General features: G+C 48.8%; 1 protein-coding gene and 1 non-coding gene across 3 annotated transcripts in view; one reads left to right on the top strand and one right to left on the bottom strand.

Moving 5' to 3' along the window:
* The first annotated feature begins 1,483 nt into the window (after nucleotides 1-1,483).
* LOC121103557 lies at nucleotides 1,484-1,584 on the top strand. Its single transcript, XR_005835810.1, has one exon. It is a non-coding gene; the product is annotated as a small nucleolar RNA U13 (small nucleolar RNA).
* A 4,782-nt stretch (nucleotides 1,585-6,366) lies between these two features.
* Nucleotides 6,367-25,567, bottom strand: part of FTO (FTO alpha-ketoglutarate dependent dioxygenase) — a 414,727-nt gene continuing 395,526 nt past the window's right edge. The window contains exons 9-10 of one of the 2 annotated variants that reach the window (XM_040633313.1): nucleotides 9,218-9,365; nucleotides 6,367-9,113 (exon numbers count right to left, since the gene is read on the bottom strand). In XM_040633313.1, coding sequence (XP_040489247.1) covers nucleotides 9,248-9,365 — 118 coding nt within the window. In that variant the 3' untranslated portion in view covers nucleotides 6,367-9,113; nucleotides 9,218-9,247. Of the gene's footprint in view, nucleotides 9,366-25,567 lie in introns of both variants that reach the window. The other variant, XM_040633312.1, reaches the window with a different exon arrangement.

Below are 25,567 nucleotides of genomic sequence, written 5' to 3'. Positions count from 1 at the left end.
TTGAACTCACAACTCCGAGATCAAGAGTCGCACGCTCCAGCGACTGAGTCAGCCAGGCACCCCTGTTTCCACTTCTTCAGCAGGTCTTTTTTATGTACTGAAAATGATATTGCTTTTCCATTTGTGGAATTCATATAGTTTCTTCTGAAATAGTCTATTTAAATAAAAGAGTAATCCCTTGGATGGAAAGTACTAAGTAAATAATTATATAGTACTCTAAAGTGTCGAGATGGCCATCAAGACAGGGATATTTGCAGAGAGGGATCTAACAGACCAAGGAGGATTACAAACAGCATCTTTACTCCTACATATTTGTTTCCATCAAGTAATTAGTGCCAGTGACTGTGTGGAGTGGTTCGGGCTATGCTGGGGCTATGCTGTGGCTATGAGCTGCCAACTCAGCACCCCCGCAATCTCCTTCCCAGGATTCCCCTGCAGCTGGGACTCCATTTCCAAGAACCCCCTTCCCCATGCAGGGGTTAGAACCTGGGAGGAGCACGATGTGGAATCTGCAAGGTGGAAGAGAAGTCATCTTTCCCTGGAGGCAGTTTGCAGCCAAGAGCCTAAGATGATGTGAGGTTTACAGCAGTTTTCCAGAGAACTTCAAGAATGACTCACTTTGGGGCTGCAGCCCGAAGGGGTGAGGAGGAGCTTCCTAGATTTTCTTAAGAATTGTAGGACCTTCCCAGCAAACTCTCCAATAATCACTCACGTACGTGCTAAAATGACGTTATAGAAGCTCTGGAAATCAGTCAGAGATCTACGGCAACCAAGCAAATGCCCAACCAAGAAAAAGTCATATTCCATTGGTGGGAAACATGGTCTTTTTACTGGCCCTCTCTTTGCCCCCTCCCTGGCATGGCACGGCACAGTTTGGGGGAGGAAGGAGCCCAATTCCCACTTCTCTTCCTGAAATCAGAGAGAGTAGGGTGGACTTAATTTGCAATGTTCAAACCTGTGTGGGGGCTGCCTGAGGGATTGGCTTCTGTGGCATCTGACCTGGAGCTCAGGCAGGGAGCAGTGGGTGTGACTCGGGAACATTCAAGGGTACTACACACCTGCAGACTCCTGAGGCAAGAGATTACTGATTGGGGAGCATAATAAAGCAGAGAAGGTCCAAGAAGAAACAGGGGTTATACTCAAGAAAATGAAGACATTTAAAAGAAGTCACAGATATGGAGCAATACACAGGCCCAGGGAAGACACATGTCCAGAAAAGACCTGAGAAGACCTCAAACTTTCATGCAAGGCTGATCTCAAGGCTCAGACTTGCCCTGCTAATTGGTGAAGGTGTTGCCTGCCAGCCTGCAAAGACTGGGAGAGGTGGCTGATTTTTTTAATACCCAATTTTAAATAACAGATCCCTAAGAAAAAGGAAAACATGGCTCACGCAAAGGAACAAAATAAATCTCCAGACACAGTCCCTGAAAACACACAGGCATCAGACTTACTAGGCAAAATCTTGAAAAGAACTGTCTTAAACATCCTTTTGTGGTTCATAAGCATGGTGATTGGATGTACACGCCATTGCACGATGTCTGTCTCCCTTGAACCTTGTGACCTTGGCACATTACCCATCTGATGTGAAAAAAAAAACTATCTTAAATAGGCTCTAACAGCTAAAAGAAAACACAAAGAACTAAAAGAAATTAGGAAAACAATATGTGAGCAAAATTAGCACATAAACAAAGAGATTGAAATTATTTTAATAGAACCGAGAGGAAACTCTGAGGTTGAAAAATACAATAGCCGACTTGGAAAATTCACAAGAGTGGTTCAGAGCAGATGTGAACAAGCAAAGGAAACAATAAGCAAACTTGAAGAGGAGTCATTTGAAATCATAAGTCTGAGGAGGAAAAAGAATCAAGAAAAGTAACAAGAGTTCAAGGGTACCATTCTGAGGTACCATTAAACAGCTTAACGTATGCATCAAGGCAGTCCCAGAAGAAGAGGGTAAGAAAGGAGCAGAGAGATTTGAAGAAATAATGGCCCAAAAGTCCCAAAGTTTAGAAAATACTTAGGCCTACCTATTTAAGAATCTCAATAAACTTCAAGTTTATTCAAAGAAACACATATGCCCATTTATCCAAAAATCTGACTTCTGAGGAATTTTTGCATAAGGAAATATGGTCATCTTGAACCTGGGTGGACAGGTAGCTGTCACGGCCATTTTGTAATTGTGAGTAGTCAGACCAACCTATAAGTTCCACGATAGACGTTTGGGTAAATAAAGTATATCTGTATGATGGGACATTGTGCAGCCATGACAAAATGCTGACAAGGTCCAGAATTGGACAGAAAGAGAAAAGAGGGGCTTAGAAGATGCCACGTGCAACCTTATTTTGGTAACGCAAGTATATATGTCTATTTGTGAAACAGAATTTGGAAAGATAGCCATGAAAGAATGAAGAGTAGGTTTTGTCTGAGTGCATGAGATTAAGGATGTGCTTTTTGTTTTCTTCTTTTTGCTTCTATTAAAGAAAAAAAAAACTATGAGAATAGCTAGTATCAAAAAGACAAGAAATAAGCACTGGCAAGAAGGTGGAGGAAAGGGAACCCTTGTACACCACTGGTGGGGATGTAAATTGGTGCAGCCATGGTGTAAAACAGTATGGAGATTCCTCCAAAAATTAAAAATAGAATTACCCTATGATTCTGTAATTCCACTGCTGGGTATTTACCCAAAGGAAAACTCTAATTCAAAAAGATACGTGCATCCCTATGTTATTGCAGCATTACGTACAACAGCCAAGAGATGGAAGCAACCACAGTGTCCATCAGTAGACGAATGGGTAAAGAAGATGTGGTGTATGTATACTACGGAATATGACTCAGCCATCAAAAAGAATGAGAGCTTGCCATTTGCGACAATATGAATGGACCTAGAGGATATTATGCTAAGTGAAATGAGTCAGACTGAGAAAGACAAATACCACATGATTTCCTTTGTATGTGGAATCTAAAAACCTAAACAAATGAACAAACAAGCAGAAAAACCCAAAGAGACGCTTCAATACAGAGAACAAACTGGTGGTTTCCAGAGGGGAGGTGGGGGGAGGTAGGCGAAACAAGGGGATTCAGAGGTACCAACTTCCAGTTATAAAATAAATAAGTCAGGGGCACCTGGGTGGCTCCGTCGGTTAAGCACCTGCCTTCGGCTCAGGTCATGATCCCGGGATCCTGGGATGAGTCCCACGTTGGGCTCCTCGCTCAGTGGGGAGCCTGCTTCTCCCTCTGCCTGCAGCTCCCCCTGCTTGTGCTCTCTCTCTCTCTCTCTGACAAATAAATAAATAAATAAAGTTTTTAAAAAAATAAAATAAGTCATGGAGTTGAAAAGTACAACATAGGGAATCTAGCCAATAATACTGTAATAATGTCATACAGTGACAGACAGTGACTTCACTTATCACAGTGAGCATTTAAGAAAACACTATTGGATTTATATGAAGAGATAAAAAGACCTGCTTTAAAATGAGTCACCTACCTAGGAAGTGTCAGGAGTGGGATTCGAACTTCTATGGCTTCCCAGTCCACCACGCTGCCTTCTGTCCCAGCACCAAATGCCCTGCTGTTGAGTTTCCCTTCACTGAGAATGGCCTCTTTCCCAGGGGATGCCCCCAGGTCCACGATGCCTCACTGAGGGCTCCCTTCTTCATTTCACTTACTCTTACAGGCCTCGGGAGGATTTGTTGGCTGAGAAAACCTGAAGCTTCATCATTCAGTGGGCTTCCTATTCTCAATTAGCTGCTAAGACAAAACTTTTGGATGTTAAATCTCAATGACCATTTCACCTGCAAACAAGAAAGCCACTCACTCTGCGAGCCACACCAGCTTCATGCCCTCTTCAGACCTTCTTCGCTAACCATGAGTGCAAGAGCCAAGAATTGGGATGACCAAACAGTTAAAGCTAGATGTTCTCGTCTCTGAGTTTGCCAAGGTGTCTTTGCAAATTTCCTCTTTAATTTGCATAATTTCCCCTAGCATCGCCTCCCCCCACCCCCAGGGGCTTTGGATATCAAACATAAACAGGAAATACGAGTCAATCCCCTCACCTTTGCCAATGCCTAAATGAAATCAAATAAAAAAAGTAATAAAATAAAATGAATGATGGTCATTACCTTGCCACGGCCATTTCAGAGTAACAAGGTCTGACAAGTATTAATTCACCATGCGGCCATATACATGCCCAGATTATATGATGTTATACTCACTTTCCACTACTGCGGACCGAGATGTTCTCATCCCAAAGAATCTTTAGAATTCAAGTATATGAACTTTGAACTGTGCAGTGTCTGCAAGAATAAAATTCCACCAGGAAAGAGATTCAGACAAAAGTCAACGGATGGATGGCTCCACTTGGAATCGGCAGCTTTAAAAAATAAAATCCATCTCATCACAAGCCCAGGAATACTTTGCCACTAAGAGTATCAAACAGAACCCTGGAAACTCATGCACTCATAAAAAGGTGCTAAAACCCCGAAATCATTAACTCAGGGAATAGCAAAGACATCTACTTTCTAGGTGGGGACAGATGTTTTTTTCTGGCACATGCTTCCAAGTTTCAAGAGAGCGCCAGTGTCTAGAGCAGTGATGCCCTTGCTCAGAAAACTCAGCTCGGGTTCAACAGGCCAACGAGGGCAATCTTCCCTGGTCCTGGGTTTCCTAGGAAAGAGCTCCTCTCATGCTAAGGCAGGAACCACGGAGTTGCACAGTCAAGCTCCCGAAAAGAAGGAAGAATCAAGAAATGAAGGAAGCCCCTGGAAGGTTTCCAGGCAGAGGCTGAAGGATGTAGTCAACTCTCTCTAGGACTAGTCAGGAGATACAAAATAGAAGCAACCAGAATTGAAGTCCTAAGAGTGTAATGTCCACCAACAAGAATGACTTTTTTATTCCTAGCAAACTAAGATCTCACACTAAAACTTCTAAAATGAAAAATGGAGAAGTCAAAGCCGTACCAAAGGAAAGCAAGGAAAAAAAAAAAGGAGAAAACAGCGGGGCAAAGCGTCATCAGACATCTGGGGTATCAGGTTCCCAGCTACCAGCCTTTCCTTTTCAGGGGTTATTAGAATGTTTGAGATATATATATTATATTATGCATATATAATATATATTCATATTCCAAAATATGACAAGAAAACCATAAAATTAAAATGAATCGGGGTTTAATTAAAATGTCTGCAAAGCTTAATATTCTATCAACTTTGTTAAGGGCGAAGTTTAGTATTCATAAAAATTCCATTACATTGGAAAACAGTTTGAAAGGTAGATATTTCTCCTTTTGCAGGAATTCCTAGGTGCACATGATTGCCAAGAAACCTTCACCATCATAAATGCAATGAGGTACTCAGAGCTAAATCATTCCAAAGGCAAAATGGTGTTTAAAAATCTTTCCCACAGTCACAGCGAACAACAGAGGTGGGGCTGCATTGTCATAGGTGTGGTGTGAGGCGGGGCGGCGTCTAGGAAGGTAGAGGTGCCTCCCTCCAAGGCAGCCCCTGCACCTGGGCCACTGCAGAGCCAAGGAGCCAGCAGTCAGGGGACCATTCCCCCAAGTCCCCCGTCCGGTGGCCCAAGCCCTGCCCGGTTCCCGGGCTCCCAGCGCCTCCCTGGCTAAGCTCCCACCTCTCTCTTAAGCTTCTTTCCTAACAACAGCCCCAGGGCCAGACCCCTAATTGTCAGCTTCTTCTAAGTGCCAGGGAAAAAAACAAAAAACCTTCTCCAGTCCTCCTCCTCCCTCCCCAACACAAGCCCAGGGGGTCAGGCAGGTTCAAAAGGTGAAATAAATGAATCTTTACACATTATAAGGACCCGAGCCACATTCTCTGTGGCATTAGTGCCTGAAATGGCAGCGAGTAAAAGCAGGTGTGCCGGGCGCCCTGTCAGCTAATGACACTGATAAGCTTGCCATGCCCGGTTCTGCTTCATTTCAAACAGACTGCTGGAAAAAAAAAAAAAAAGGAGGGGAAAGCCAGAGCAGAAATAATTGCGGGAGCTTCCAGTGAGAGCTCAGAGAGCCTGCAGGCAGAGACCAACGTGCCTGATTTCATCCTCTTCCTTTTATTTCTAGAACCTTAAACGTTCTGCTATTATAAAAGTCATCATGTCAGCCTTCTCCCCAGCCTCTCCGCTGCCCATTTTCAAATTGTATCAATTGGTAAGGCTTTTGGGCTGAAGGATTTTCATCTTGATTTATGGTGTCTGTGCTTTAAAGATGAAGCGAGCCCCACTGACCTGATTCCGGCACGGAGGTGCGCCGTCCTGGGCTGTGTTCACCACCCGGATCCTCCCCGAAAGCCCGGAGAAACTGGGGAAGGCTTGGTGTGTCTCTTCTTTTCCTCCCGTCTGCTTTGCTTTTCTTTTCCTTCCTTCCTTCCTTCCTTCCTTCCTTCCTTCCTTCCTTCCTTCCTTCCTTCCTTCCTTTCTTTCTTTTCTTCTTTCCACTATTATTACTAAAGCAAATGGCAGGTGAACAGCACTGTCATCAATCTCCAGCTCAAGTGGGTGAAGGCGAGTCTTTGATCCTGGGCAGGGATTTGGGGCTGGGGCAGCAGGCTTTCGGGTCCCGAGGAGACTGATGACCACTGGCTTCAGAACTGGGGACCTGAGAAGGAAGGCAGAGCACGGACCTCGCAGAGGGGCCCCTTTCAACTACTACTTTCTAAGCAAAGAAACGACAGAGTTGGAGAACAAGGGCTGTGCCTGGGCTTTTTAACCAAAGGATTGCATAAACAGTAAAAAAAAAAAAAAAATGTAAATAAAGAAATACACGCCAAAATGCCCATTTCTGCAAGTCCCCGGGCATGCGGGGAGTGCTCCTACTTCGTTTTCTAAGTTGGCGAGGGGGGAGCCCGGAGAGTGGGTTATTAAAATGTTCTGCTGAATCGTGGGAGGGTTGCCAAACGAAAAGCAACTTCCGCAGTCCTCTTCACACACGCACGCACTGTCCACCGGGGACTCTGGAATAAATGCCCCGCTGGCTTTGTCATGCAAAAACACGCGTCCTGTCCCACCTGTCACCCACCACCCCCATGGGGGAAGCCGGCAGGAAACAGAGAAGGGAGACAGGAGGCCGAGAAGGGGCCCCCGGGGCACAGAGGTAGAGAGGGAGCCCCCCTCGGGCTCTCCCCCCGGCTCTGCAGAGCCGCTTTGGAGCCGGGGTAGGCTCGAGGCAGCGCCGGGAAGGCCAGAGGAAGACCCTGGTAGGAATCCCGGGGTCAGGTTCAGGCGCCGGATGGCGCAGCCGCAGCCGAACGCACGGATAAATTAATCAGACACCTGCACTGAATTTATCACCGAGGCTCTCGGGATGAATGTGGCAAAGACATATGAGGCCCCATCTCCGACTTTCCCCGGGAACGATGATGGAGGTTCCCCAAAGTCTTTTTCCCTAATTCTCTCCAATTAATCTAAGTGTGCTGTTTACAGGCCTGTTGACTTTCCAGCTTTGCTTTTCAGGGCCTCACAAAAAAAAAAAAAAAAAAAAAAAGGAAAAATTCCCACCTTCCCGAGCCTGGAGCCCCTTGCAAGGGCGCCCACAAGAGAGGTAACCCTCCACGGCCCAGGTAAAATGGGCGAGAAATAAAGCTCAGTGTTGAGAGAAAAAGAGAGACAGAGAGAGAGAGAGAGGGAAAATGCTAATTGTACCGGGGACGCTGACAGACTTGACAGAAAGTGTCTTCATTGAGAAATTGCGATCTGAAGTTCTCCCTTGTTCCTTCAGAAACAGGAGGAGAGAGGCACGGGGGAACCTGACAGGAAGTGCGGATTCGAGACTTCAAATACAAACATTATGAAAAACAAGCAACATCTGCAAACAGTAAGTACTCATTTATATTTTATGGAGTGTGTGCTTGGGATTCTGACAGCTTTTTAAACAGAGACCATATTAGGCCCATTCAGAGCGGAGAATGTCCCTTTTAAAAATGCATTACCCCGCTGCTCGGGCAGGTCGGCCGGGCCAGGCTGGCCTCAGGTGAGCCCTGACCCCTCCCGACCTGGTCTAACCAAACCCGCATGCGGGCTGGCAATGGGACCGTTTAGGGCTCCCCTCTCAAGGTCAGCGCAGGCGGGGGCTGGAGGGTTAGTATTCAGCTGGTTTCTCCCTCAGCTGGCAGAGCGGCTTTGAACTTTTCCCTTTTGAACAAATAGGACGAGAAACGGCAAAGAAACAAGTGCTGGGAATCATAGAAGGGAGTGCGCCGCAAATAAATAAATAAGCCGCAAATAAATAAATAAATGGCCAGCCGTGTCCCGGGCAAGGGAAAGGCACCACTCCTGGATTTCCAGTGTCTCCGTGCGGGGGGGCGGGGGGAGATGAGAAACTTTAAAATAAAAACAATAGAATAAACCTTCGCTCTTTTTCCTCCCCCACTCCGAAGGATGAGCCCTTTATTTTTGACAACAAATAAGAAGCAGTTGGCAGGTACGGTGTGCTCTGCACCATGAAATATTTAGTAAGGCAGTAAGGACTCCCCGGACAGCTTAAGAAAACCACGATTATATTCAGAGAGAAAGCCATGAACAAACAGAGGGGGGGAAGACAAAGAAAGATAAAGGAAGGCCTTTCATCAGGACTTCCTGTCCAATAATGCAGCCAGGCTTGATCCGTATGTTTTGAGAAAAATCAAAGTGTCACAACTATCCAAAATGTCAATAGCTCCGGTAAGGAATATTGTCTAACATTTTCTATTACACCGTTCAAGAATTTGCCTCCCAGCACAATTTGGAAGAAAACACTCTTTTATTTCGAAAACACTCAAAAGCAAAGAAAGGAGAGGGGGGAAGAAGGAAACGGAACAAGGCGCATTTCACTGCCGCGTGTAATACAATAAGGCTCTGGGCTCCCAAACCAGCCTGAAAGCCGATCCTCTGATGAAAGTGAGTCCTCCTTCACACCTCTCCTGTGTTCTGTCCTTTCTTTGCACACACTCTTGCAAAGGCACTTCCTGGACACTTGGATGTCACCGAGCCATCTCCACGCAGCGGGAAACCAGAGAAGGTGGGCTTTCAGCAGCCTTAATATTTGGATAATCCTGCATCATGATTTCAGGGTTGCGTCTGGAAAGCTCCACCGGCTCCTCTCCACGCTAGGCACCTGGCCCCGCTGGGTGACCCTTGTCAGGGAGGGAGAAAAGGAAAAAAAAAAACAAACCAGACCCTGGTGTGTAAACAAACACTTTATTGCTGCCTCCTCGAAATGTAAACAAAATGCACGCACCTCGCTCTGGAGAGCTGTCCCCGGTGGTAGCTACTGTGACAAACTTGTGGCCGGGTGCCTCTCGGAGTTGCCTCCTCGAGATCCTGGACTTTCTAGAAGGAAAAAATCACGCACGAGTGGCCGCTGTTGGTGCCTCGTGGAATCTTCCCTGGAATGAAACAGGCCTCCGACAATCAGTATTACTGACAAATTCATCCCCATGTAGAAACTGTGGGTAGCTCCCAAGCTGTCCCGGTGTCCGGCACAACTGTCTCAATGAAGTTGAGGCCTTCGTGCCGGTTTGTTGGTAGCTTTCCTGGGTCGGCTACCTGTGGGTAGCGCTCCGGTTGGCCGGAGGGCTTTGGTCTCATCAGAGCAATATCTGACCTCGCTCCTTTCATTCCGTCTCTGCTAGGCCTTTGTCTCTGCCTCCCAACAAACTCGTGCCAAGTGCTGAGAAGACGTCCTTCACCTATCTCGAGGGAGGAAGAAGGCAAGAGGCGGGCAGGCGGTGGTTGTCGACATTTCTGCCCAAACTCAGAATTTACCAGAATCAGTTTGTAAGCACAAGGCGAGCCAGGCACTCCACGTCAGGGGTTCCAAATTCTCCTTTATTATTATTATTATTATTATTTTCCTTAAGGAATGGAGAGGGCACAGGTATTAAATATTGGGATATTTTGTGCCAGTTGCTAAACAGCCCTTCCCCCCAGTCCGTCTGGTGCTTGTTGCCCTGGCTTTTGTCCAGAACCTCTTCACTTCCTTTAATTCAGCACCTAAAGGGTTAACGTCTGGCAAAGCAGAAGGACCGCCAGGCCATCCCTGCCCGGTGCCCATTGGCGAGAGCCACTGCCCACCATTGTGCGCTATTTTGCTATAACCCGACCTCATTTCCCCCACACTCATTCCCAAGCCTGAGGTCATGCAGCCTTGCCCTTGGTTGAGTTCTTACAGGGCTGTTCTCGGGAGAGCAAGGCTTCCCCAAGCTCTCCCCTCCTTGGGACCCAGTTTCCGACTGACCTGTCTCCCATCTGAGAACTGGAGGGACACTTTGGGACATTCAGGAACGGCGGAGCCAACAGGCAAAACTCAAACGCCTCTTGCCCGAGTCAGGAACAGTAAACAGCAGCAGAAATCAACAGTCACCAGGGTATAATTGTCATTAGTATGTAAATTTTAAAAGCTCAGTCAAAAACATCAATACCTCCCACTTAATTTATTACTATATAAAGATGGATGGTCGTGGAGCTTAGCATTGATTTTTAGAGCCCTTAAAAAAAAAAAAGGCGGGGAAGAAAATCGTCAAAGACAACTTAACACAAAATGGTGTGTCTCAAAATTAATCATCATGCCCTTTTAAACACATACGCACACGCACTTAGAAAAACACTGTACCAACAGCCCGTGTGGGCCCATCTTCCTTGATTGGCTTTTCTGAAAATGAAGAAATGGAAGAGGCCATTTCTGTAAAGAGCCCTCTCAGAGTGGATTAGATGGAAAGACGGGTTAGCATTTTGACTGTATCGACAGCCGACCATTAGGCGAGCGCACTCCAGCCCTGCCACTGAGAGGAAATCGAACAGAACAGTTCCCCGGCCGGGCTGGGCAGGACAACCCATCAGCTCCGGGGCCCCGGCCGCCAGGGACAGCGCTGTCACGGCTCCTGCTCTCTCCCCGCCTGCTGTAATTACGCCATCACCTCCCTATTTACTAAAGTGTTCCTAGGAATAGTCATGACCGCTAAATAAATAAGTAAATTCATCATCAGGTTTAAAATTGTGCCGGGGAGCCTGTAACCCTGGGAGCTGTGTTTGTGTCTGCAATGACATTGCAGGGATCAGAGCATGGTCGTCCCCTGTGCCGTGCAAGGATGGGTCACTTCTCGGCTTCTGACATTTTGAGATGCTTGCATGTGTACAGAGGGAGAAGAGGGGTGGAGAGAAAAGACGGGGAGGGAGGGAAGGAAAAAAAAAAAAAGGGAAAGAAAACAATAAAGATGTCGAGGCGGGATCATTTTGAAAGTGTATCGTACGCCTCTCATGTTGACTTGTTTTCAGGCACGGTGGCTCTGGACCTTGGAACATTCTCCTGATGACGGCATCTAAGCCTTTCTCGTAGCCCGGGTAGGGGTTGTGTCTAAATCTCCTGGTGAGCCAAGATGTCCAAAAGAATAGGCATGCCCACGTTGGAGAGTGATGAGGTTATTATTTGTCTCCTACTGCCTGAATTCCAGGACTCTGTCTCTCACGCTCCCCAACAAACCCCTCGAACTACAGATTATTATCTTGGGCTTTATTATGGCATCTGGGAAAACTTTTTTTTTTTTTTATAGAGTTGTTCCACTAATAACCGGGCTATGAGCCAGGAGTAGACCCTCACATTCCCCAGACTCGAAATGGGCACCTTTTTCGAGAAGCATTTTGTCAAGAGAACCCCACTCCTCCCAATACGGGCTGTTTATCAGGGTCCGTGCTTCCAGGCTGATATTTCTGATTTATCGGGATCCTTCAAAGGTATTCAGCAGGAATACGGTTCTCCTCCTCACTTTGCTTATGAAGTGGAACTGCGGTTTGAAAGCAACATCAAGTTGCTAGCTGTCTTCTTGCTGTAATTGGATTTAATTCATGATCTTTCATTTCAGTAAAATCACAGGAAAACACAGGGATGTAAATGTGTGGGCTAATTGCTTATGGAAATTCCAGTGCCGTCCTTGGTATAAATTTACCTCTTGCATGAGGAAGACACAGTTGTGTCATTATCGTGGAATTTTACAACAATATGTAATTACAGAGAGAAGCAGGTGTAATTAGTGAGTCTTTCCACAAAGCAGGTAGCATCCTTGGTTAAATATTTACAGCTGCGCCAACAGCCAGTAATAATGAGAGTTTTCTCAGCCACGCGTTCCAGAGCATCCAACAAATATTATGAAAAGTGGTCATTATCAGGCGGCAGGCGCTGCTTTGCCTTCTTGCTTGCCAGAAATGCTTCTGGACGGCTTGCTGGATGGGAATCCGGGCTAGGTCGGCTGTGCGCTTTCAACGGTGATGAAGACAAGTCACTGAGATCTCTTCCCTTGTTGCTGCAGAGAGGAGCAATTAAAGCTGCATATTTAGAGATGACATCAGCCAGGAGTCCTGCGCAGAGAGAGCATGCCTTGCTCTCCTTCTCGCCTTTCTTTCCTCGTTCCCTTTTCTGTCCAGAGCAAACCCACGGCAAGCTGCAAAGGTGCCGGGAGTCTGCAGACTCGCACGCTCCAAACCGCTGGCCAAGGGTCAGCCTGACCTGCAGATGGGGCACAAAATAAAATCAGCGCGACCCACCCTACGCGAACACCCTCTGTGGCTCTTTATTACCAAATGATATGAACTTTGACCCAGCCCAAACAAAATTTAATATTTTCTCCCAAATAGTTAAAAAAATTCATTCTGGGGCTCGAGAGGAGTCAGGGAGTCTGCGAGCCGTAATTTGACATCTGAATTATTCTGAGGCTAATACGGAAAGCTATTCACAAGCTTATTTGGAGATGTGTCAATCAAGATATCACTTGTGCGGGGAAGATGGACCCGGGCTTAGGACTGCAGATAGCTTTCAGGGAACCACGAAATAAAAGGAAGCCAAGCTCTGATGAATATGTTACGTCTTCATTCTTGACGATGACATGGTTTCTTTTTTTCTTTTTTTTTCCTTAGTAGAGAGTACAAATGGAGGAGAGCAGTGTCCCTGGGATGTGCCTTTTTCCACACCTGTAAAAACATTTTAACGTTTATTAAAATTGATAACCATAAACAACAAACATGGTGTCGAAACTCGCCTCTGTTAATTTCAACGCGCTGATTAAGATTTTAAGCAACGCTTCTAAATTAGACTGTCAGGCTGCTGTCTTCAACGCAGGGTTGAGGTTCTGATCTCACGCAGGCTTCTTTGAGCGAGCAGCCTTTCTGAGTTGACTGTGAGCCAGGCTAGCAACGTTCAGTGTTCTTTCATTCATTTTCCATGAGATGGGGGTGATTCAATTAGCCCTGATTGTCCATGAGATGTGGCCCAAAATAAAACGGCTGGGCTCTGATATCCTCCTCCCGAGGTATTTCCCAGCTGACAAGTAACAATGTTAATTACCCATTGTTATGATCTGAAAGACACCAGAATTTTAATTATGTAAATTTGAAGCCATTTTGTTCATATGAGCAAAAAATATAAGCAGACAGTGTTTTTCTTAGCAGGACCTGTAATCCCTGTTTAGAATCTCTGCAAACTTAACTGCCCTGTGCCTGATGTGTCAGAGAAGAGGCAACTCCATCCACGCCTAAGCAAACTGGGGAGGACATCTTTCTCAAGAGACAGACACTAGGACATTGTCTTTGACATGCTGTTTCTCCTGGCGTCATTCTTGGGAGGCTCTGACAGCCAGGTTGCATGGCCATGTCTGCTAACACAGAGGGTGTCTCTAATGGATGGTTTTGCAAAATGCAAAAAAACCCCACTTCCAATCTCAATATCTGTGAGGCTCAGACCATTGTCCAACAGAAATGACACCAAACACCTTCAGGAGGTCCCCCCAAGTCAGTTGGAAACATTTTTTTTTTTGCTAACCACCAAAACTCCAGTCAGAAAAATTCTGCGGGCTGGAAAAATAGAACCATATTCTCTTTGGAGCCTCGGAGAATTCAGGAACCTCCCCATGTCTCAGGAGAACACTTTATTCCAGAATTATGCACTCCATGGCTGTTGTCTTCATCTGCTCATCACACCCTGTATCATTAGGAATCTATCAAATGTCCAGGAGGCAAATGGTACCCAAGGAGAGCATGTTGGGTGTTTATGGCGGTCGAGTTGGACTTGATCTCAAGCTGAGATGCTCCAATCCTCCTGGGATTATATGGTGGTGTATCTTAGAGCCTTGGGAAAACTAATGGGGTAGAGAGAGATCATGTAACTCATCTAGAAAAGAATATAAAATTTTATTATTATATTAAAATGAACAGTGATAAATTATGGACTAGAATTTAAATTTATTGATTTTTAAAGATGAAACAGGAGACATTTGAACATTTGAAAGAAAACGTTTCCCTGGAGTAGATTTCCTTACTCATGCCCCCATCACACCTCGAACCCTGAGATGCTGAGCGTAGGTTGGTCCAAGTGGATCTTCCTTTGCTGGGTAATACCAGGGAGAGAGTTTGAAAGGTCTGGTATGCCTTGGCCCTCTAAGAGATTCTAATCTGGTGCTTTTTTTCCTGCTCCCTAGTCTGATTTAAAAAAAAAAATGAGCCAAAGCATGTCCCAGAGGACCTGGTCCTACCAACGGAATAATCTTTAATATGCAGGACCAGAATGAGTTGGAAGAGAGAGTTCGAAGGAGCAAGGGTAGGGAGGGAAGGGGTAGGAGAAGACGTGCTTTGCACATCAAGAGCCTGGAATGCAACTAGCTGGACTTAATCTGCAAGGGAAGGAAGCAGCCAGAGACCTCCCCCCAAAACCTGTCCGGCGTTCAGCAGGATTTTGGCCGAGTAGACTGGATAAAAACCTACGAATAGCTTATCGGCAAGCTGGCCGCAAGATGATAAGTGAGAAGAAGTAAAGTAACTGCCACTAATTGAGCACTTACTATGTGCCAATTTATTATCTCCTCACTCGATCGCTGTCACACACCCATTTTCCAGAGGAAGAAACCGAGGCTGGGGGGCATGGAGCCTCTTGCCCAAGCGGACACACCCAACAAGTGGTGGAGCCCCTGATCTCCCTCACCCACACGGCCTGCCTGGAGTGCAATTCTGTATTCCGGGCGCTGGAAATGTGGGGCGCCCATAGGTCGGGCTTGGGGAAGAAGAATCAAAATGGAAAGGATCTCAACTAGAAGGATACAACGTCACCGTTCCCAGTGGCTGACCTCACAGCCTCCTACCTGGGCCCGCTGGTTCCTGCTTGCTGTCTCTTCCTTTCTCATCAGCTTCCCCTCCCTCCAACCCTCCTTCCTCATCTACTCATTCTGCCCAAAATGTCAGAGCTTCTCAGGATTCCACCCAAGACTCTCTCCTCTTCTCCCCCTGCTCTATCTCTTTCTCCACCTCGGCACTGCTGCCAACATCCTGGGCTGGGGAGATCTTTGTTGTGGGGGGCTGTTGTGCACATTGAGGGATGTTTAGCAACAACCCTGGCCTCTACCACTAGATGCAGGTAGCAGTGCCCCCGCCCCCACGATTGTGACAATCGAGAATGCAGATGTGGCCCAATGTCCCCCGCGGGGCAAAACCGCCCCTGCTTGAGAAGCACTGCTCTAGGAGATCTGATCCATTTCCGTGTGTTTCATTACCAACCACGCCTTCAGGGGCTGCCCATCTCCCAGAGCTGCTTGTCCAGCTCAGACCTCTCCCCCACGCCTGGACTTACTTATGGTCACTTAAAATCAGCCCTCGTCTAGCAGGCAGCGCCAGCTCCTCACAGTCCCAACAGAACCTGTCATCTCCCAAAGCAGCTCCTCTTTCAGGTTCCCGGTCTCAGAAAGAGCATCAGCAACCTGGGAGTCCTCTGTCCTCCGCACCTCCCACCCCGTGCGTGCAACAGGTGCACGTGCGCACACCCACGCCCCCCACCCATGACTCAGTCCTCCTGGTCCTAACTTCTCTCTCCGGTGTCCTCCCAGTGCCTCCCGTTTCCAGTGCCATCACCCTCTTTCAAACCACCAGCATCTCGTGCTAGGACAGCTGCCTTAGGCAACGGACTGTCCTCGGCCCTGCCCGCCCAGCCCGCGTGTGCACATCATTCACCATAGTCACTATTTGCAAAGATCCGGTCATAGTCACTTCTTCACTTCTTTCTGACCCTCGGGTGATTTCCCACTGCTCTTAGAAGGAGGCCCAAATGCCCGGCACGGCTGCAGGCTGGCCTTGCCCACCCTGCCAGGCTCACCACAAGCCACTCTCCCGGGGCTTAGGGCAGTTCCACAAATGTGGCAGGCAGCCAGGAGCGCGTGGCTGAAGTCCACCCCCCACTTAACCTACCCCTGTTCATCCTTAAGGACTCTACCTCATTCACCCTGACTTAGGTCCTCTGCCGTGCTCCCTGGGTGTGAGGATCTTCCCCTCCACCCCTGACCATCACTGTCACTGTCCTTGGACTACTTTGTTTGCTCATTTAATTGTGGATCTTCTCTTCCAGGCGCTACGCTCTGTGATTGCATCCCATGCACGGTCAACACCTGCGTGCACTGTTCAATAGTGTAACCATGGTGGCTGTTGAGCAGTTACAACCCAAGAGAAGAATAAACACTGGGTTTCGAAGGTGTAGAACAACAGCAAAACAATGTAAAAATACCTGAATAGTTCAGTTATATTGGGCTAACTGAATTATTAAGTAAGCACCTGTTTCTGTTTACTTTTTCAAACGTGGCTACTAGAAAATTTAAAACTACTCATGTGGCCCCCATCATGTTTCTGCTGGACAGTATTCGTCGAGACTCTGCCCGGGTCTACCCTTCCGTGCCCTCTCTATCCAGCTCTCCCTGACTTCTCTTTAAGTCCCTCTCGGGAAAGTCGTCCTGAGTCCCATGGGATGTGTAGGGAGCCCCACTGTATTAGAAGTCATTTGTTCCTGCATCCGTTCATTCACTTAGTTCATTCACTTAACTGCGTTAGCTCCTGGGGAAATCAGAGATGCCGTCTGCCCTCAGGGAGCCTACAGTCCTGCTCTCTCATCAGAATCTGGCTTCCTGACAAGGACCACATCTCTCATCTCTGAAGCCCCATCCCCAGCATGGAGCCTGGCGTACAATACGTGCTCTCTAAGTGTTGTTATGGATAACAAAATATTGCATACCCCAATGCCACTGGTCTCACACTAAAGCATTCAGCAGCCAATGTGCTCCCATGCAAGCCCCAACCTGGGGTGTGGCCTCACCTTCTCCGTGCCTGACTATCCCCGGGGGGATGGGCCGGCTCAGCCATGGAGTTATCAGTTAGGCCAGGCATTTGCTCAGGGATTACAGGGCCCCTTCCAGAAGAGGATTACCTTGTGTCCAAACCCACCGGGCGTGGGAACAGCCCTCCAAATATTTGCTGAGAGTTTCTGACCTTTACCTTCTGTCCCACAGCCCCCCAGGGCTGGGATGTGAGCGGTGCCACAGCAGGTGACTGGCAGCTCAGAGCTCCTCCCCTCTCCCCTCCCCCCTCCAGGTCCCAGGGGAGCCTTGGGCATTCAGCCCCAGCCTGGCTGGAAGGGCAATGCCTCTGCTTAGTCACTCTTAATATTACACAGGGAATGCACCGTGCTCCCCATGTTGACTCTGCTAAGACCATTAATGCCCTTGGTGGCATCACTTTAATTTGTGCTCTTGAAGGCAAACTGCTGTCCTTGGAGCCTGGGAGGATATTGCTTATATTAAAGATGAAGACGGCGGGGAGGGGGTGGGGAACCAGCTCTGACTTACAGCAGCGGACGGGAGGATGTTGAGGGAGGAACTGTGCTTCTGGAAATTCAACTCCCGCCACCCCCACCCCCAGAGGAGCCACTTCACTAGCCCAAAAGCTATGGCGGGAGGTTCTCAGCCACGTTGGGGGTTCTCCCTGCAGGTGAAGCCCGGGGGACGGGGCAACAAGGTCCCTGCTGACCGAGAGGCAAGAACAGAAGAGGAGCTGACTGGGCAGTCTCAGGCAGATACGCCTCCACCCAGGCTGCGGAGGAAGGTGGAGCAGGAGGAGGAGAGAGTCTGCCCTGGTGGGGAGGGACTTCCAGGAGGAAGATACTAGAGCTCCTGAAAGCAGCCACAGGAGCCATGGTGTGCTGGGAACCGTCGCCCATAAGATAGAGGACGCCCCGTTCCATTTGGATTTCAGAGAAACACCTCGTTTCTTTAACAACTTCATGGCGACGCCTTCGATGTATAAAAATTGTATATATCTAAGACACACAGCTTGATGTTTCAATATATGTATATACTGTGAAAAGATCATTACAATCAAGCCTCTACAATGTTACCATTTGTGTGTGTGTGTGTGTGTGTGTGTGTGTGTGTTGAGATTTAAATCAAAATCTACCCTTTCAGTAAACTGCGAGTATACAATATATATTGTATTGTTGACTGTCGTTACCTTACTGTACATCGGACCCCTAGAACTCATTCGTCTTATACAACTGGAACTCTGTGCCCTTCGGCCAAAAGAAAATATGGTCTATATCTATAGTGGAATATTACTCGGCCTTTAAAAATTAAGAAAAATCCTGCCCTTTGCACCAACACGGGTGAACCCGGAGGACATTCTGCTAGGGGAGATAAACCCGGGGCAGAAAGACAAATACTGCATGATCTCACTTATATGTGGAATTTAAAATAGCAAAATTCACAGAATGGTGGTTGCCAGGAATGGGGGGAGGGGATGAGAAGGGAAAATGAGGAGGTATTAATCAAAGGACACACAATTTTTTCTTATTATGATAAAATACAGGAAACATAAAATTTACCATTTTACCCATGTTTGAGTCTAAATGTATGATCCGGGGGCATTATTGTGCCCACCATCCCCACCTTTTAGTTTCAGAACTTTATCATCTTCCCAAACGGTTACCCATGACACCCTCACTCCCGCCCTGATTCACCTCTTCTGGACTTTTGTATAAATGCAATCATACAACATGTGGTCTTTTGCGTCTGGCTTCTTATCAACTGGCATAATATTTTCAAGTCTCATCCAAGCTGTAGCATGAGCCAGTCCTTCATTCATTGTACGGAGAGACGATGTTTTCTTTATCCATCATTAACCGATGGACGTGTGAATTGTTTCCACCTTGTGGCTCCTGTGAATGGAGCTGCGAGGAGCGTTTGTGTAGAGTTTTTGATCGAACACCTGCTTCCGATAGTTCGGAGTATATGCCTCCGAATGGAATCGCTGGGTCTGACAGGAACGGCATGTGTGACGTGTGGAGGAACTGCCAGGAGTTCCTACAGGGGCGGTATTGCTCAACATTCCTACCAGCCACGTCTCAGGGCACCAACAACCCCGTGGGATACAGCCGGAGGGACACGGGGCTAAAGGGACAAAAGCAGGGTCTCCTGGGTGGCTCTGTCGGTTAAGCATCTGCCTTTGGCTCCGGTCATGATCTCAGGGTCCTGGAATCGAGCCCCACATTGGGCTCCCTGCTCAGCGGACGTCTGCTTCTCTCTCTCTCTGCCTCCCTCCCCCTGCTCGTGCTCTCTCGCTATCGCTCTGTCAAATAAATAAAAAATAAAATAAAGGGACAGACACAGAACCCTCAGGGTAGAAAGTGAAGTTGGTGTGACTTGTTGCTGGAGGACTGTGAGGAGTGGAGGAGAAAGGTGTCAAGGATGCTGCCTGGGGTTCTGGGGGAGAGCGGTACCCTTCACTGAGGCAGACATACCAAAGAGGATGGGGGGGTGTCAACCATGCGTTCAGTTTGGGACGTGTTCATATTTTCAGAGTGTTCTCCCTGTTCTAAGCACTGTTTCCCAAGGCTTGCCTTCGTGTTGTATTCAACCCTCAGCTAAGCTTCCAAGCAGAGCTCAGAGAGGGTTTGTAACTTGCCTGAGGTCACACAGCAGGAGAAGTGGAGTAGCCAGGATTTGAGGAAAGGTGGTCTTGGACACCAGGGCTGTGAGGCCACATTGCCCTTTCAGCAGCCCTGCCTTGGAGGAAACTCTAATTTGCCTCCACCCCAGGTGGGTGTTCTGGGTGCTTCTTATTGTCTACCCTAACTGAGACATCAATTTTTATTTTTCTTGTTTATACACTCCTGAATTATCTCAAGATTTACCGAAACACAAAAGTTTTATTTTTATCATTAAAAATAGGATAGGCCTTAAAAAAAAAGAAAGTCCAGCCAAACAGGTGAAGAGGCAGGGGAGGCCCAGAGGCCAAGGGGCTTCTGTCAGATGAAAGACCCCAAAGTACATGTCATCAGTCTGGAAATAGAAAGTCTGAGGACAGACAGGATCAAAGGATGTAACATCCAAAACCGTGTGGCCGGGTGAATCCTAAGTACCCCGGCCGGGTGAATCCTAAGTACCAGGAGGGGCTCCCCCTGAGGCTGTGTGGGGTCAAATACATGCAGGCATTACCCGCATAAGACAGTGCTGGGCAGTTTTGCCACGTCCCCCCTAAAACTATGTGTCTCTGCTACATGGTAAAGGGGGAGACTGTGAACAGAGCTGTGGTTCTGAAGAGAACTCCAGAGGGGTACCTGGGAAGTACAAGATGGTGTGTCTTGCTTCCCTACTAGGCAGGCGGGTGGGGCCTCTGCTGACGGGTGGGGCCCAGACTCTGGCGGGGGGCCCCAGAGCGCCGTAGAATGCTGAGACCCCCGATCTCAGCAGCCCGCCATTCTTTGACGTGTGCAGCTGACATCTCCTCAGGCTGGCATAGAGTGCTGGCAGACTTGGCGTCACCCCCCCTTCACCTCGCTCCCACCCCCAAGCCGGCTTCCCTGAGGCCTCTTACAGACAGACAGCCACGGCCTCACCCAGAAAAGAGCTTACCGAGGGGAAGGCAACCGGCCTCGCACAGGAGAGCACACCAAACTCAGTGCTCTGAGGAGAGCCGTGGTGCATGAGGAAAGATTAGTCCGAAGGAGAAAAAACACCCTTCCCTTCATAAGGTAACAAATAAACTTCCGGTGCTCCCTGAGTGATGTCGAAAAATACACACACACACACACACACACGCACACACACGCGCACACACACGCGCACACACACAGGCACAAGGAGGACGTGGGCATAATTCCAAGCGTCAGAGGCATGAGGGCATCTAGTCAATCTGGGCTCTGCCCACCCTGGGAAGTCGGGCTCAGAGGAACCACCCTGCCCTTGACAAACGCTCTGGGTTATTGGAGGTCATGTGGCATTAAGCAGCATGGGGCCCGAGAGGATGGGACCCTCTACTTCAAATAAATGCAAGGAACAAGGATGTCATCGTACCCCAAGCCTAGCGTTGGGAACAGCAAACATTCGTTATCCGGGGCCGGGAATCCTGGCCCGGCCTAGCTGCGTCCTCTGCTCTGGCCTCACTCACGTGGAGGAGGACACGCTCAGGGGTCAGCCAGGGCTGTGGTCTCATCTCAGGGCTCAGGGGGACAAGCCACCTCCAGGATCTTGGGTCCTCGTGAGCTGTGGACTCCTGGCCATGTAGTTCTCTCCAGATGGCAGCTCACGACAACAAACCTGGTTTCCCTCAGAGGGAGGCAAGGTTTCTTAGACATCGTCATGGTGACGTCCAGTAGGCTACTGGATACATGCGTCTGGAGTCTGGGAGAAAGGTCTGGACAGAAGCTGAGTCCCCAGCAAGTAGATGGTATTGAAAGCCGCGGGAAAGAGTTGGGTCACCCTGGGAGGGAAGGGGGCTACAGACTTTTGTGCATTGCTGTGGCTGCTGGGCTGTGAGGCCCTGCCCTGGCCTGCCTTCCCTTCTCCCCCTGCCCTGCCTTGTCCTCCCCTGCCCTCTTTCCCCTGCCCTGCCCTTCCACAGACAGTAATCCCAGCTGCACTGCCTGTCTCAGGCCTACCGTCAGGGAACGCCGGCTCCTCGTGAGTGCTGGCCCCCACCTCCCACCACCTGTGACCTCCCTGTGCTCTCTCAGCTCAACTATTGCTTCTGAAGGGAAGTCCCATGGGACTGTCCCTCCCGGCCACCAGCAGGCAGGGTCCTGCCACGACTGGCTTCCTGGGACTCTGATGTCCTCTCTGCTGGACAGATCTGTGTTTATGGTTACACATGGGTTACTATGTTTATTTGGCTGTTGTCCAAGTCTTCTATTAGCCCACAGGCCCCACAGGGTCAGGAACAGTGTCTCTTGGTCACCCCACATGCTCAGTGTCCTCATGGTCCTGGCACCCAGGAGGTCATCAGGACACACGTGTTTAACGAACAAGGCCCCCGATAGTGACAAGGGTCAGGGCTCCGATCCAGGTGACATTTCCAGCCTGAGGAAGGCCAACCTACCCTACTCCACTGAGGCCAAATTCCTTCTCCTGTGAAGACCTTCCTTGGAGGGTGGGATTTTGTTGTTCTCACCAAAGAGCAGTGGGCCCTTTCACTGATCCACTTCCCCAAGCCCCCACCAAGGAGGGACGGGATCGCCCTTTTCCTCAGGCCAGGAAGCATGTGTCTCTCCCCAGGAACGCCATCTGCCCCGTCCGGTCACCACATCCCTACAAGGCCCTGCCCTGGCTTGGCCCCCGCGAGGTGCCTTGTTTGTCTTCCTTTGTACACGGGTTGCGGGGAGCGCTGGCAAGCTGGAGGCCCCACCAGGGCTGAGGGTTCAGCTCCTCTCATAATGGGAGGTCAAACGAAATGAAAACCCACCTCCCTTGCCCCATCATCTGAATCCCTACGTTGGCTATGACATGGCTAAGGGGAAAATATTGGATTTATTTTTATGAGTTAGTCATCACCCTAAGGCCCTTAAGAGGAACCGGGCGAAGTGAATCCATTCAGAAGGTCGGGAGGTCATAGCTAACTTGTAAAAATAAATCCAATATTTTTTACTCTGTCTTATTAGATTTATATGATGCAGACATCCAAGGGAGGTTTGTTTAAAAAAAAAAAAAAACGGTCATTTCCCAGCGCTATGTAGAGTATTTCTTCTTCGCCTCCACCCAACACCCCTTCCATCTCCAGGTGCTCTGCCAATCATCCAGCCGGGTGGCAGTTTCTTGATTTTTGAAATAAAGATGGTTTTGAAATGAATACCTGGGGGTCTCGGTCTCCCCTCCATCATTTCATCCCCACAGAACCACACCAGTATTTCTGAGCCTGAAGTAGCCAAACACTAAGGTTGGAAAGAACTGAATCCAGCTGTTGGGTCGTGCTACCGGCAGTTCAAAAATTCACTTTCCCACCGAAAAAATGAGGCAGTAGGTAGCGTGGGATCAAATGGACCCATTGCCATCACTCAGGAAACAAGACTGTGTCACCCACACAGTTCTCTCTTGGTTCCCAGCCTGGTTCTCCCTCAGCAGGTGTCTCTCACGGGACAATAGGGAGCATGGGCTGCTCAGAGGTCTGTGGGGACATGATGAAAGTCCAGGCCCACTCCTGGATATTCTGCTCAAGGGCCTTCCCCTTCTTCTGTGTCCTTCCTCGCTGTCCGGATGTTGACTTTTTCTGCAACAGATTGACAAGTCCACGATCAAGGTGTGGGCCAGCCTGGTTTCTTCGGAGGCCTCTCCGCTTGGCTCCTGGATGGCCGCCATCTTGCTGTGTCCTCACCCGATCTTTTCCCACGTGTGTGCCCCTGTCTGGGGTCTGAGTGCAGGCCCTCGTCAGAAGGACGCCAGTCAGATCAGATTCAGGTCCAATCTAAAGACCTCATTTTAATTTAATTTCCCTTTTAAAGATCGTACCTCCGAAGGCGGTGATGTTCTGAGGTACGACGAGGACTTAGATCTTCAACGTGTGAACTTGGGGAGACAAAAGTCAGCCCCTAATGCCCTCCCAGGCTGGACATCAAGCTCTCCACTGATGAGGAGGGTCTGTCTTCAAACAGCGTTCATGCTTGGGGCCGAAGGGGCTCTGCAGAGACCAGAAGCATCAAACCTCCACAGGAAGAAGGACAATGATGTGAGAATCATCGTGTCGTGATGAGACTGTCCGGTGACCCTCATCCTTGTTTTCTCGCGGCTGTATTTCCTATTTTATTTGTGTGCACGGGCCCACAGACACGACCTTCTCCAGACCACCCCTCTCTAACTACACTTCGCACAGAAGAAGAAGTCATGGAATTAACTGTTTAATCCGCCAATTCTGAGTGGTAGGGACACGGAGAGCCCCTTCGTGCGTTGTGTTTCAGCCTCTTTCTCAAAGCTGAAGTTTCAAATTCTCCTGTATTCGCCCGAGAAAAGCCATCGGTTTCTGCTCTGAATTTCTAAGGCCACTTTCCAGCCCGTGCTAAATACCCAAAGCGAGCCAGATTGATCCTGCTGGACTGTACATGTCCCTGCTCCCCCGGAGAAAATGTGAGCAACAATGTCATCGCACGGCTGTCTGGCCCAGCCACCCCAGCTCTGGCTGCCTCCCACCCCCCACCCTTGTGAAGGATTCAGTGGACCGACCTGGGTGCCCCGGTTAGGCCGGGAGGCCTGCAGGAAGGTGAGGCCTGGCATTCCACACTATCCATCAGCCAGTACTTGAAATTCTGACCATGGCAAGCTCCGTTCACTCTCGGGACAGGTCTCGATGCAAGCCAACTAAGTTGCCCTCTGAATGGTATGATTTTCAGGGCACTGCAAGCCCCTCCCGTGCCTCGAAACGCCACCATTAAAGACCCTCCTTTGCTTTAAGGAAATATTTTTCAAGGTGCTCTCCGTGAAACGCCGGGTTCATAGAAATCGCTATCTGGGGGAGGGTAAGGAAGAGTTCTTCAAGGAAAGGACGGGACACTACGCTTTCGCTCACATGTTGTCTTCCCAGATTCCTGGCCTGAGGTCCTGCCACATAGCAAATACAATAAATCTATGTAGGATGATTGAATGGTCAAATAAGTTTGGGAGAAGCACCAGGCAAAAGGCCAAATTAAAGGAGTCTTCTTCCTCTGGGCCTTCTCGGAGCTTTGGTGAACTGATGTAGCTTACGGAGATGCCGAGAGAGGGAACTTCCTGGCCAACATTTATTTGGGTTTAATAATTTCCAAGGGCAGGGGCGCCTGGGTGGCTCAGTTGGTTGAGCGCCCAACTCTTGATTTCGGCTCGGGTCATGGTCCCAGGGGCGTGAGATTGAGCCCTGCATCGGGCTCCACACTCAGCTCGGAATGTGCTTGAGATTCTCTCTCTCCCTCTCCCTCTGCCCCTCCCCTGTGTGTAAACAAACAAACAAAAACAAAAATGAAAATTTCTCTTAAAAAATGATAATAACACCCTAGTGCAGTCGACTGCCCGACCGAGCTACTCTTGCTCTACGGTGGGGTCGTTTCATAGATTAAGAGCTTCCTATGCTAAAGAAGAACACTGCAAGGGATGTGAAGGGGTGTAGACCTGATAAAAATGGCCTTTGGGGTGACTCGAGCAGCCCTCGTGTAGACAGGAAACCCGAAGTTCCTCCAGGCCCGTCTGAGGGAAAGGCTGATGGAAGGTGCTGTCTCTAGAATGGACCTGATTCGAGGTTAACATCAGGGCTGGGCGAGAACAGTGGAGTGTTTTGGAGGAAGCCAGTTTGCTTGGGTTTGTCACTGGGTCCCCAGCCACAGAGCACATGTCTACAGCAGGTAGCCTGCACGGGGAGGGGGGAAGGACGAGGAAGGGGAAGAGCCAGGAGAGCCTAGAACTGGGGCCTGGCAGAGCCATCGAAGCAGGTGGGGGTGTGGAGTTGGGACCCCAAAGAACCCTGAGGATGACTGTTGCGTAGCTCAGTTGTGGCCCAGCCTGACCCTGCT

The sequence above is a fragment of the Ursus maritimus genome, unplaced genomic scaffold (assembly GCF_017311325.1).
Source record: "Ursus maritimus isolate PB19 unplaced genomic scaffold, ASM1731132v1 scaffold_19, whole genome shotgun sequence".
Classification (NCBI taxonomy): domain Eukaryota; kingdom Metazoa; phylum Chordata; class Mammalia; order Carnivora; family Ursidae; genus Ursus; species Ursus maritimus.
Note: the sequence above shows the minus strand (reverse complement) of the source record. Positions and strands in the feature narration are given on the sequence as shown.